General features: G+C 50.5%; 1 protein-coding gene across 3 annotated transcripts in view; it reads right to left on the bottom strand.

Annotated features, from left to right (window-relative positions):
• Positions 1–1,160: 1,160 nt before the first annotated feature.
• The window catches only part of LOC146666929 (zinc finger protein 609-like), a 32,018-nt gene continuing 23,110 nt past the window's right edge, over positions 1,161–10,068 (bottom strand). The window contains exons 5-10 of one of the 3 annotated variants that reach the window (XM_085415059.1): positions 7,078–7,165; positions 4,503–6,657; positions 4,028–4,400; positions 2,637–2,951; positions 2,340–2,409; positions 1,161–1,779 (exon numbers count right to left, since the gene is read on the bottom strand). In XM_085415059.1, the coding sequence (XP_085271185.1) occupies positions 1,770–1,779; positions 2,340–2,409; positions 2,637–2,951; positions 4,028–4,400; positions 4,503–6,657; positions 7,078–7,165 (3,011 nt within the window). In that variant the 3' untranslated portion in view covers positions 1,161–1,769. Of the gene's footprint in view, positions 1,780–2,330; positions 2,410–2,636; positions 2,952–4,027; positions 4,401–4,502; positions 6,658–7,077; positions 7,166–10,068 lie in introns of all 3 variants that reach the window. The other 2 variants (XM_085415061.1, XM_085415060.1) reach the window with 2 other exon arrangements.

Here is a 10,068-nt window from a genome sequence, read left to right as displayed (position 1 = left end):
AAGATTCCTGTTGCAAACTCTGATAAAAGAAGAAGTTAAAGTCAGTGTGGCGTTTACAGCATTAAGATAAATCAGGTATATTTGATGTCTCACTGATGTCTCGCAGACATGGTGGAAGACAAAGAAGAAGCTTGTGCAGACAGCGCATGGTGCCAGCAGGAACCTCAAACCGTCCTTTACTCTGTAGAAAGACTTTTATACAACACGCGTCTTAGTTTGAAGGCTGGACTATCTTCATCATCTCGACTTCCTGTCATGCTAACCGCAGGCTTGTTCTTAGCATTAATAATGTTGGAATCTTGTTGGTTATGATACGCACAGCTGTCACATCTAGTTTTGCGTTTTCCTGTTGGTACATTTGGACGTCGTTGGCTCTCATTCTGCAGTTTACAGACACCTGAAGTCTCCGGCACCGTCACAACCATTAGTGACCTCACGGTGTCTGCTGTGAGGACGGCTCTGGAGACCAGAGACAGCACAACACTTATACTGCAAAATGATTTTTACAAGTTGTTGAATGAAGTTAGTTTGACAGAAAGTTCTGAGTAAAGAAGAGATGTGTCTGAAATTCTCCAAGCCCCTCCCCTTTTCTTACAAGAGTGGTTAGCATCATGGAGAAAACAAAAACACGCTAACAGCAGAGATTTCATCAGCTGAGATTACAGCTGCAACTCTCAGGTGAAACTGTATCAACATCATCATACAGGTAAAATGATCCAACAGAAGACAAACTGAAGCCTTGCTGGGAAACAGCAGTGAAACATCAGACCGTGTCAGCAATGCAGCAAGGCCACGTCAGCGTGAGCAAAATACAGGATGAGATGGGTCGGGGTCATCAATGAACCGCTGCTCAGGGTGAAACTGTGCTGCTGCTGGCAGAAGGAGAAGGGGGGGTGGTGCGTTAGAAGGCATCGATGGATCCACATCCAAAAGCACATTTCTCCATTTGTTTTACGTTTTTAAACCAGGAAATATTTTATTCTACACAATGAAACCAGAGTCTGCAAGCTTTTTGTTTTGAAAGAAGAAGAACCCTTTGATCTGAGCGGATCCCTCCTGCCTCCCATCATCCCAGGACCCGAAGACGTTTCACAACATCAGCTTCTCTGTGGTGTTTTCAGGGAATAAATGAGGACACTGAGCTCGAGCGCTGCTCCACCAGCTACAGGTTTAATATCAGATCAACAACAGTAGAAAAACAGAGGCAGAGACTACCAGACAAAAAGAAGAGTAGGAAATCCAACATCATCCAACAGCTCTTTAAAATAATTCCTCTGTACAGTATTTACACACACACACACACACACACACACAGAGCATGTTTACAGCTACACACTGAGGAGGAGGAGCCTGTCACTCAGTCAGTACAAGGAAGCAGTCTGAATACTGCCCTCTGATTGGCCGGCCCTCCTTCATCCAGTGTTCTCTTTATTTCACGTGAAGCTGAGACGCATCCAGGTAACGGTGTGATGTCACCCGGAGCTGAGCCCGTCCTTCTGAAAGAGGTCAGAGGTCACCCAGTCGTCCCTGCAGGTACGTCACTGTGAGCTCTGCATCCCAGCAGCACCTGCTGGCCAACGGGACCGCCCAGAACCAGCAGAACCCAACGGGACCAGGATCCGGTCCGGCGAGGGTCGGAGCAGTTGGCTGGACGTCCAGGCAGAGATATCAAACACACACAGAACACCACTGAACTGATGTCACGGAAACAGAAACACTTCTTCACGTGATCCAGTCACATGACTCGGAGAGGCGTAGAGGCTGGCCAATCAGGTGTGCCTGTAGAAAGTGAGAGGAGATCACGGGTCAGAAGATTTTACCAGGGAATGGTTTGAAATTAAAACGAAGAAGAAGGTGATGATGATGAGGAGGCTGATGTCCTGTTCAGTAACTGTTTTTTTACACTGAGATTCACTGATCTGACCAGTAGGTGGAGCTGCTGCACCGAGACGCCTGAAGCAGGGCAGGTACAGGTGGAGAGGAGCGGCACAGAAGTCCCAGCATGTTCATGGATGTGATGAGCACCTGCGCAGCACTCACACATAACTGCTGTGTGTGTGTGTGTGTGTGTGTGTGTGTGTGTGTGTCTGTGTGTCTGTGTGTGTGTGTCTGTGTGTGTGTGTGTGTGTCTGTGTGTGTGTGTGTCTGTGTGTGTGTGTGTCTGTGTGTGTGTGTGTGTCTGTGTCTGTGTGTGTGTGTGTGTGTGTGTCTGTGTGTGTGTGTGTGTCTGTGTGTGTGTGTGTGTCTGTGTCTGTGTGTGTGTGTGTCTGTGTGTGTGTGTGTCTGTGTGTGTCTGTGTGTGTGTGTCTGTGTGTGTGTGTGTTTCTTACCGTTCTCACCTCCGTGCGGGCGGGTACATGGACTGGGCGGACGCTTGCTGACTGGCGACGATGGCGGAGGACGAGAGGCCTGAAACAAAGACAGGATGTCAGAACTGAAACAGACTCGCACACGCCTCTCATTAAAAGCAGCTGCAGGCTCAGAGGGGTGAGGTGGGCGGGCTCAGAGGATCCTTTTCCAGCTATGAATCATGGGAGGTCAGCTTCACCATGGCTCTGTGGCTGGTCACTAAACTGAGCAGGTTGTCCTCCAACACCTGAGCTAAAGAGGATCTAAAGGCAGCAGGCGAGGCTCACCTGAGGGGTAAGACAGGTCGTACAGAGGGTATCCCAGGTGGTGATGGGACTGCATGATGCGCTGCGAGGGCGAGGAGCGTGGCCGGTCGCCCTCCCTTTCTCTCTCCCGCTCTCGGTCATGTGGCGTCTTGCTGTCCTGGATGGACGGCGACTTGCTTTTGTACTGGCTGGCGTGCAGCTGCAGCAGGTCCAGAGCTTTGGCCTCGCTGGACGGCTTCACAGACGGACTTGACCTGGAGGGCTTCTCGCCGTCCTCGCCCGCCCCCACCTTCCCGCCGTATGAGGCGGCGTAGTAACTGGCTGGCAGGTACGAGCCTGGAAGGACAAACATGAACAAACAACATGATGTTTATGTTTGAACATAAAGGTTCAAACATAGGTTCGGCATGATGACGTGGCGGCAGCAGCTCTAAAGGTCAGTACGCCATTTTTCAGTGGTGATTAGTGTGTAACTGTGTTCTCCAACAAACTCAGGATGAATCCACTAAAAATACTGGAGCGCCGTGTTACCCCCACCAGCTTTGAACACAATGGCTGAGATGGATCCAAACATCACATTTTATGTATGTGGCTAGAGACCGCCCACAAATGCATGACGCCAAAGGCAGAGGAGAAGAGAAATCGCAGGCGTTTAAATCCATGCCTGCATCTTCAGACTGCAGATATGAAACACGTGTTTTATCCTTCACCAAACACATGACAGGAAGGAACGAGACAACGCCACCTTAACAAAATCTCATCCTATTCCTTCTCACCTCAGTCTAAAGCGCCACAACCGTTTCCACAAGGCCACTTACAGTGTGAGGCAAGCAACAGTAACAGTGACTTTGATGCGTCTTTGTTGACCAGCATGTTTGTCCCACAGTGGCCACCGTAGCCAGGATTACACGTGCAGTGGCGAGATAGCTTAAAGATCTTTAAACCTGTCAGAGTTCGGTCGAGCTCTCAGCATCGACTCCTCTACAGCGCTTTCTTTCGGGGGCCAGTGAAAGTCTGATCATCCGGGGCCGTGCGTCGCATTCGTCTAATTTTATATTAATAACGTGAATGAAAATGAGCAGAAGTAGATTTGAAGCGTCGGCTGGTCTAAAACAGCCTGATCTCATTTGTTTACACAGAAATGTGGAAAAAAGTGAAAATTGGTGGATTTTAGAGGAAGTTGCATGTTGAAGTTCAGCTTCCTGAAGCCGTATCACCGTGAACAGTCGGCAGGTTTACCGGCGAGCCTAAACAGAAACCAAAACCAACAGCTGGCACTCGCTCGTCCCTCGGACGCCACAAAGAAACGTGGCTTTTAATTTAACTCCTCGCTGGTTTTCACTCTCCAGCCCTCGCCGCCCTCGCGCTCTCTTTGTGCTGCGCCTGCTTTATGTCGTGTTTGAGTTTCTCACCTGGGTAATTCTGCATCATGACCGAGGGCATGCCTCTGTACCCGGGGTGGCTCGGCTCGTAGCCCTGGCTGTAGGCGTACGGTCCGTGCATGTAGGGCACGTAGCCCTGATGCTGGGCCAGCGGCGAGGGGAATTGCATGTGAGGCGGGCGCGCCTCCTTCCCGCCCCCGCGGAGCTCCTCGGGGGGCAGCTGCGTCCTACCCTCCGCCACCTCCTTCGCCGCCTCGTCTTTCTGGAGGCTCTCCTTGGGCCGCGGCCTCTCTTCCTTCACCTTCCTGTCCCGCTCCTCCTTCCACCTGTCGTCCTCCTGAAGTTTGGGAGCCTCCGAGTATTTGCTGGGGTAGACGTAGGACCACAGACGTGAGTCGGGCTCCTGCAGAGAGGGAGAAACCTTCATCAGCATCAAACTAACCTCAATCAATCTTAAAACACAAGCGAGGTGGAACGTGCCGTGACAGAGGGAGGACACCTGTACCTGTCTGTACCACATGGCAGCTTCGACGCTCGCTGCTCGGCCCGGCTCTGCCCCTGACTTTGGCTCTTCTTTCCCGTGATGCCCTCCTTCACTCAGCTTGATCTTCAAACCCTCGGGCTGGGCGGCGGGCGCCTTGGAGTCCTCTCCCTTCGCCATGATGACCGACTTGGCCTGTTCCGAAGCCGTGGCGGGCTCTTTGGGCTTCGCTGGGTTCACGCCTCCCCTGGCGCCCAGATCCGTGAGGCTGGGCGCCCTTGACAGAGTGGGCGGTACCGATGCCTTCTGCTTCCACTCTTCTTTCACGGAAGCCTCGCGCTCTTTGCTCTCCGCCTTCTTGTCAGCGTGGCGCTGTCGCTGCTCCTCGAAGTGTTGACGGTAGGCAGGGTTGGAGGCCAAGAGGTGGGCGTGGTAGGCCTGCTCGTGGGAGTAGGAGTAGGGAGGGACGTAGTACTGGTTGTAATAGAGCGGCTGGGCGTACATGTTGGAGCGCTGCTGGATGACTGATGGCTGCGGAGGCCCTGGCTCCACCTTTCTCTCCTCCTGAGGCTCCTCCTTCAGTTTTCCCTCCTCTCCCACCTCAAGCTCCTCCTCTTTCTTCACTTTCACTTGTGCTATCTCACCATGAGGTGGTGCTGCAGGCGCTGGTCCCGGGCTGGGGTTGGCATAGGTGGGGGAGTAGTAGGCGTCGTAGCTGGGGTAGTACGGCGAATCTTTACTGGACGCCTGAGGGGGAAACAGCGCCTTCTTGGCGCTCTCACGAGGTCCCTGGTCAGGCTCTGGCTTGACCTTTACCCCCTCTGCCTTACCCTCGCCGTCCTCCCCAGCATCAGAGATGTCAGAGTAGGCGGGGCTACCGGTCTTGACCGATGCGTTGTCGGCTCCGTTCTGGGTCATGTGAAGCGTGGGCGCCAGGCCGGCCTCCATCCTGCTGGCCACGCCGATGGACGGGCTGGGTGCGTTGTCGGAGAAACTGTACACCTTGTCGGCTTCGGCTTTGATGCTGGCGAGCCGGCTCTGCTGAGCTTCCGAGGAGCCGTTGAGCAAAGCGTCTGACGCCTCAGAGTAGGGGCTCTTGCCCTCCTCTGGCCTCCCCGCCTTACCCATCGCCTTCGGGCTGTCCTCTTCCTTTCCGCCATCCCTCTTCTTTTTGTCTTTCTTTTTCTTGTCCTTGGAATGGGCGGGGCTGGAGGCGGGGTCAGTGAGGGGCGCGGGTTTAGGCTGGACGTTTTTCAGCTGGGGGCTTTTGGGTACGGACTGTACCACTGAGCCCAGAGCGGGGGAGGATGCTTGGAGGGAGTATGGCGAGGGAACTCCGGGCGCGCCGGCGGGGCGAGTCAGCTTCAAGCCTTTCTGTCCCAGTTTCTCAGCTTTCCCCCCGGCCGTCATTTTCTTGACCTTCCTGTCGTCCATGCCGTCATTACTGGCCTCGTCAGTCAAACACGCCCCCTCCTCGCCACCGTCCGTCACCTCAGGCTCAGCCTCGCTCGTCTTCTTTTTAACCTTTGATGTCAGCTTGCCTGGTGAGGGCGAGGGGGCATCGAAGCCCCGACCCTTCGGTGTAGTGGAGCGAGCAGGCGAGATGGCGGCGCCGTTGCAGGAGGCGGGTTCGGGATGGAGGGCGGGGTCGTCCCCGTACTCGCTGTCACCGTCCTGGTCCAGTCGGACGTCCTGGTCGTTGTGGGCGCGGGCCTGGTGGTACTTCAGTCCGTTGATATGCTTGTACTTCTTGTTGCAGTTGGGGTGGGGGCAGTCGATGAGGACGGGGGAGGGGCAGGTCCGGTCCAGCTGTGGCGGCGGCAGTGAATCGGCTTTGCTTCCAGGCAGAGGCGTCCCGGCGCCGGTCGAGTTCGTTCTCATGCGCTTTGACGCTTTGGTGTCCTCTGAGCTGGAGGTGGGGTCCATATCTGAGGCGGGCTTTGTCTTCCTCTTAGCGGAGGACGGGCTGGCTTTGGCGTCTTCGCCGCAGCCAGCCGTCTGACTCCCACGCCGCCCTTTGCTGTTGGCCGTGGCGCCGCGCGTCTTACTGCTGCCGCTGCCTTTATTGTCCGACGAGTTGCTGTTGTCGTTCAACGGCGTGTTGCTGCTGGGACGCATCCTCTTACCTCGACCGCGGCCGCTCCGCATTTCCACGTCACTGGTGGGAGACTCGCAGAACCTAAAAACACAGAGGTGGACATCAGCGAGCCGAAAGACACACCTGACCTCACCTGTACCAAAGGTAACCAAAGGTGTCACGCAGCCGACTCAAACAAACCATCGTACAGCACACAGAGCCGCAGCTGTCCATTATCAGTAATCGAGTATTGATTACTCCATCGAGTAATTGGATGAGACTTACGTTTGTCTTATTAATGAGCAATAATAAGTTGTTTTGTTTACCTGCATGAAACCTACAGCCTTTCCCTGTGTTTACGTCTGCAGGTATCGACCACGTGTCTCACTACAGGCTCATCTGTATGTTTGTCCCTGACACGTGTCTACGTGTTTACATGGTGGTGACTGAGCGTAGCAAGAACGAGCTTGTTTTATACTCGAGATCTCGGCCGAACGGCGTGAGCCTGAGTCGTTTCTGTACCTCGGCGGCGCCCAGTCGTGCCGCGTGCAGTCCAGCAGAGTTCCAACGTACGTCTTGTTCCTCCAGGTGACGTTCACAACCAGCATACCTGCAGAAAAACACACAGGCAAACCATGAACACGAGACATTTTTAGCTACTCGGCACGGAGGTTCTTTCAGCACTGTGTTTCGGCTCAGTTAAACTCAACTTGAGTTTTGAATTTCTTACAGCTTTACAAAATTAAAGAGAGCGCTGGGCCTTATATCAGCTTACATTAAAAGAAGCAAAGCGGAAACACTTTGCAAACATTATTATGGTGAATTATCAGAAACCACATATATTGTTTAAGCCCTCTTTCTGATCTCAGTTTTGAGCCGTCACATGAAATGTGTGAAAATTTCTGCACTTCTTTATAAAGAAGGTAGCCTCGGCTAGGGCGCGGATTACTTTGCCCACATCTGACGCCTCTGATCCTCCAGTTTGCTCGGCTGTCTTTCAACAGAGTCGGTTACTCTTGCTCAGCTACAGGAGGTGGTGGATCATCTAAAGCCTGTAGGCTCGCCCTACGATGCCATCCCTCCCCGTTTTCTGAAAGAAGTTTCTTCTACCACAGGTTCAACTATTTTAACCATTTTAAAAAGCAGCCTTACTTCAGGTGTGGTTCCAAAGAATTTCAAAGATGCAATTGTGCAACCACTTCTTAAGAAACCTGGGCTAGATACAAACGCTGTTGATATCTAATATCTAAGCTGCGCTTGGAAAAAGTAGCATGTAATTGATCCCGTTTTTGAATGCACAAAATGTTCAGATGATTTTCCAGTCTGGTTTTAAAGCAATGCATAGCACTGAATCAGCACTTTTAAGAATTTTAATGACATATTTTATCATGCGATTCTGGTGAAAGTGTCCTTCTTATCTTACTCGATTTAACTGCTGCATTTGACACTGTAGACCATGAAATTTCAATCTCGTGTTTGGAGCAGTGTGTCGGTGTAACAGGTTCTGAAATGGTTCAGGTCTTACTTAACAAACGGAGTCCTCCCGTGCTCCGCTGTCTCATGGAGTACCACAGGGTTCCATTCTGGGCCCTATCCTGCTTTCGCTTTATTTACCTCCCTTGGGCTCAATTTTTAGGAGACACGGACTCTCGTTTCACTGTTCTGCAGATGACTGCCAGATTCATATTCCTCTTAAAAAGAAAGATGGGTCGTCTGTAAATCGCTTACGAACATGTCTGGAGGACGTCAAGTCGTGGTTGGCGCTAAACTTTCTTTGTTTTAATGATTCTAACACTGAAGTAATGGTGTTCAGACCTCCTCCGCTGCTGTTCCGTGTGTTGCTTTGCAAACCCCGAAATCCTGAACTTAAGCTTGAAAGCCAGATCGGGTCGGTTGTAAGGTCTAGTTTCTTTCATCTGAGGCAGCTGGCACTTTGAAACAGTAATCCGTGTCTTTGCAACCGCTCGGCTGGGTTACTGTGATTCTCTTCATTTTGGGGTGAGTCGATCTTCTGTTCTTCGACTGCAGCTAGCTCAGAATGCTGCTGCACGTCTTTTGACTGGCACTCGTAGATGTGAGCACATCACCCAGTTTTATATTCACTTCATTGGCTGCCCGTGCATTTTAGGATCATTTTAAGCTGCTTTTATTTGTTTTTAAATGTCTGTCCAATACTGCCCCTCTGTACCTCTCTGAGCTCTTCATCCACACATACCCTCCCGGCCCCTCAGGTGGGCAGACCAGCTCCTCCTGAGCGAGCCCAGGACTAATCGTGAGCTCAGAGGGGATCGGGCGTTTGCTGTGCAACACTGTGGCAGCACCAAAACTGTGGAATGAGTTGCCTTTACATGTTAGACAGGCACCTTCCTTATCTGTTTTTAAATCACGTCTTAAAACATATTTATTTACCTTGGCTTTCAGCCAAACTTACAGGGGGATTTCCTGCACATTGCTTTCACTTTTTCACTCGGCGCCTGTCGCCGTCTTCTCTCGGCTGCTCTGGACTTTCCGTTTTACCATCCAAGCAGCTGATTGGCTCATTAGAAGCTGGGGCTGCGGACTTACTCTGGAGGCCTCTCTGCGGATGAATGCTGGTGATGTGTAACACCCTCAGGTGCTTTTATGAGCCAGTTCCTCGTCAGCTGATGCAGATTACGTTTTTAGCTAGCACTATCATAAATTTATATCATAAATTTGGATATCGGCCGACACTGATATGAATCTGATACAGTTTTCTTTAATCAATAAAACTGTTTTTTTTTTATATATCTTGCTGCATTTTGTATAAGTTCATACTCAAGTTTAAATAAACAACACTAAAGCTATTCTGTTATACTGTATGTAAAAAATGCACTGCGCCCAAAATATTTCATAGTTCAGCAAAACTGATCAATCTAGTAAACTTAAACCTGCTCCATCCTCCCTATTCTGGTATTTTAAAGAGTACTTAGCAGAAATATTAGGCAACCAAACTAATAAGGTTGCAAACTCCCAGCAAAAAAAAAAAAAAAATAGGGAACCACCCCTCACGCTCCACCTCATGATGCTTAATCGACGTAATCAACCTTAATTTGATGCAGTGCGAAAAAAATGCACAGAAATCAATTATTTTTCAAGAAATATTAAATAGATTCAACATCTTTCTTCAACAAAACTGCAGACTGCACAGATGGTTCCCAAAGGAAAAAGTACTATACCTTACTAGGGTATATTAGACTTAACAGTTACTATATACAGTGATGGACTTCTATACATTTTACATCAGATTAAAACTTTAGGTGTAAGATTCAGATAATTATTTATTAAAAGCTCGACATTTTAAATGAGAATAAGAAAGAAAAGTATGTCTTTGTGCCCCCTTTTCCCAGTTAATGCCCTATCGGCCCCCCTGGCTAAACTTTGCTAGATCCGCCCCTGCACAGTTACCAGCGTCAGCTGTAGAAAAAGATCCTCAAGTAGAAAGTAATATTAAATACATTCTAACAACAGCTGATCAAGCTTAAACGTGCTGCT

This window comes from Rhamphochromis longiceps, linkage group LG7 (assembly GCF_057381845.1).
Source record: "Rhamphochromis longiceps isolate RC_006_pf linkage group LG7, R_longiceps_female_GT1.1, whole genome shotgun sequence".
NCBI lineage: Eukaryota > Metazoa > Chordata > Actinopteri > Cichliformes > Cichlidae > Rhamphochromis > Rhamphochromis longiceps.
The sequence above is the reverse complement of the archived record's forward strand: the minus strand, read 5'-3'. Positions and strand labels throughout refer to the sequence as shown.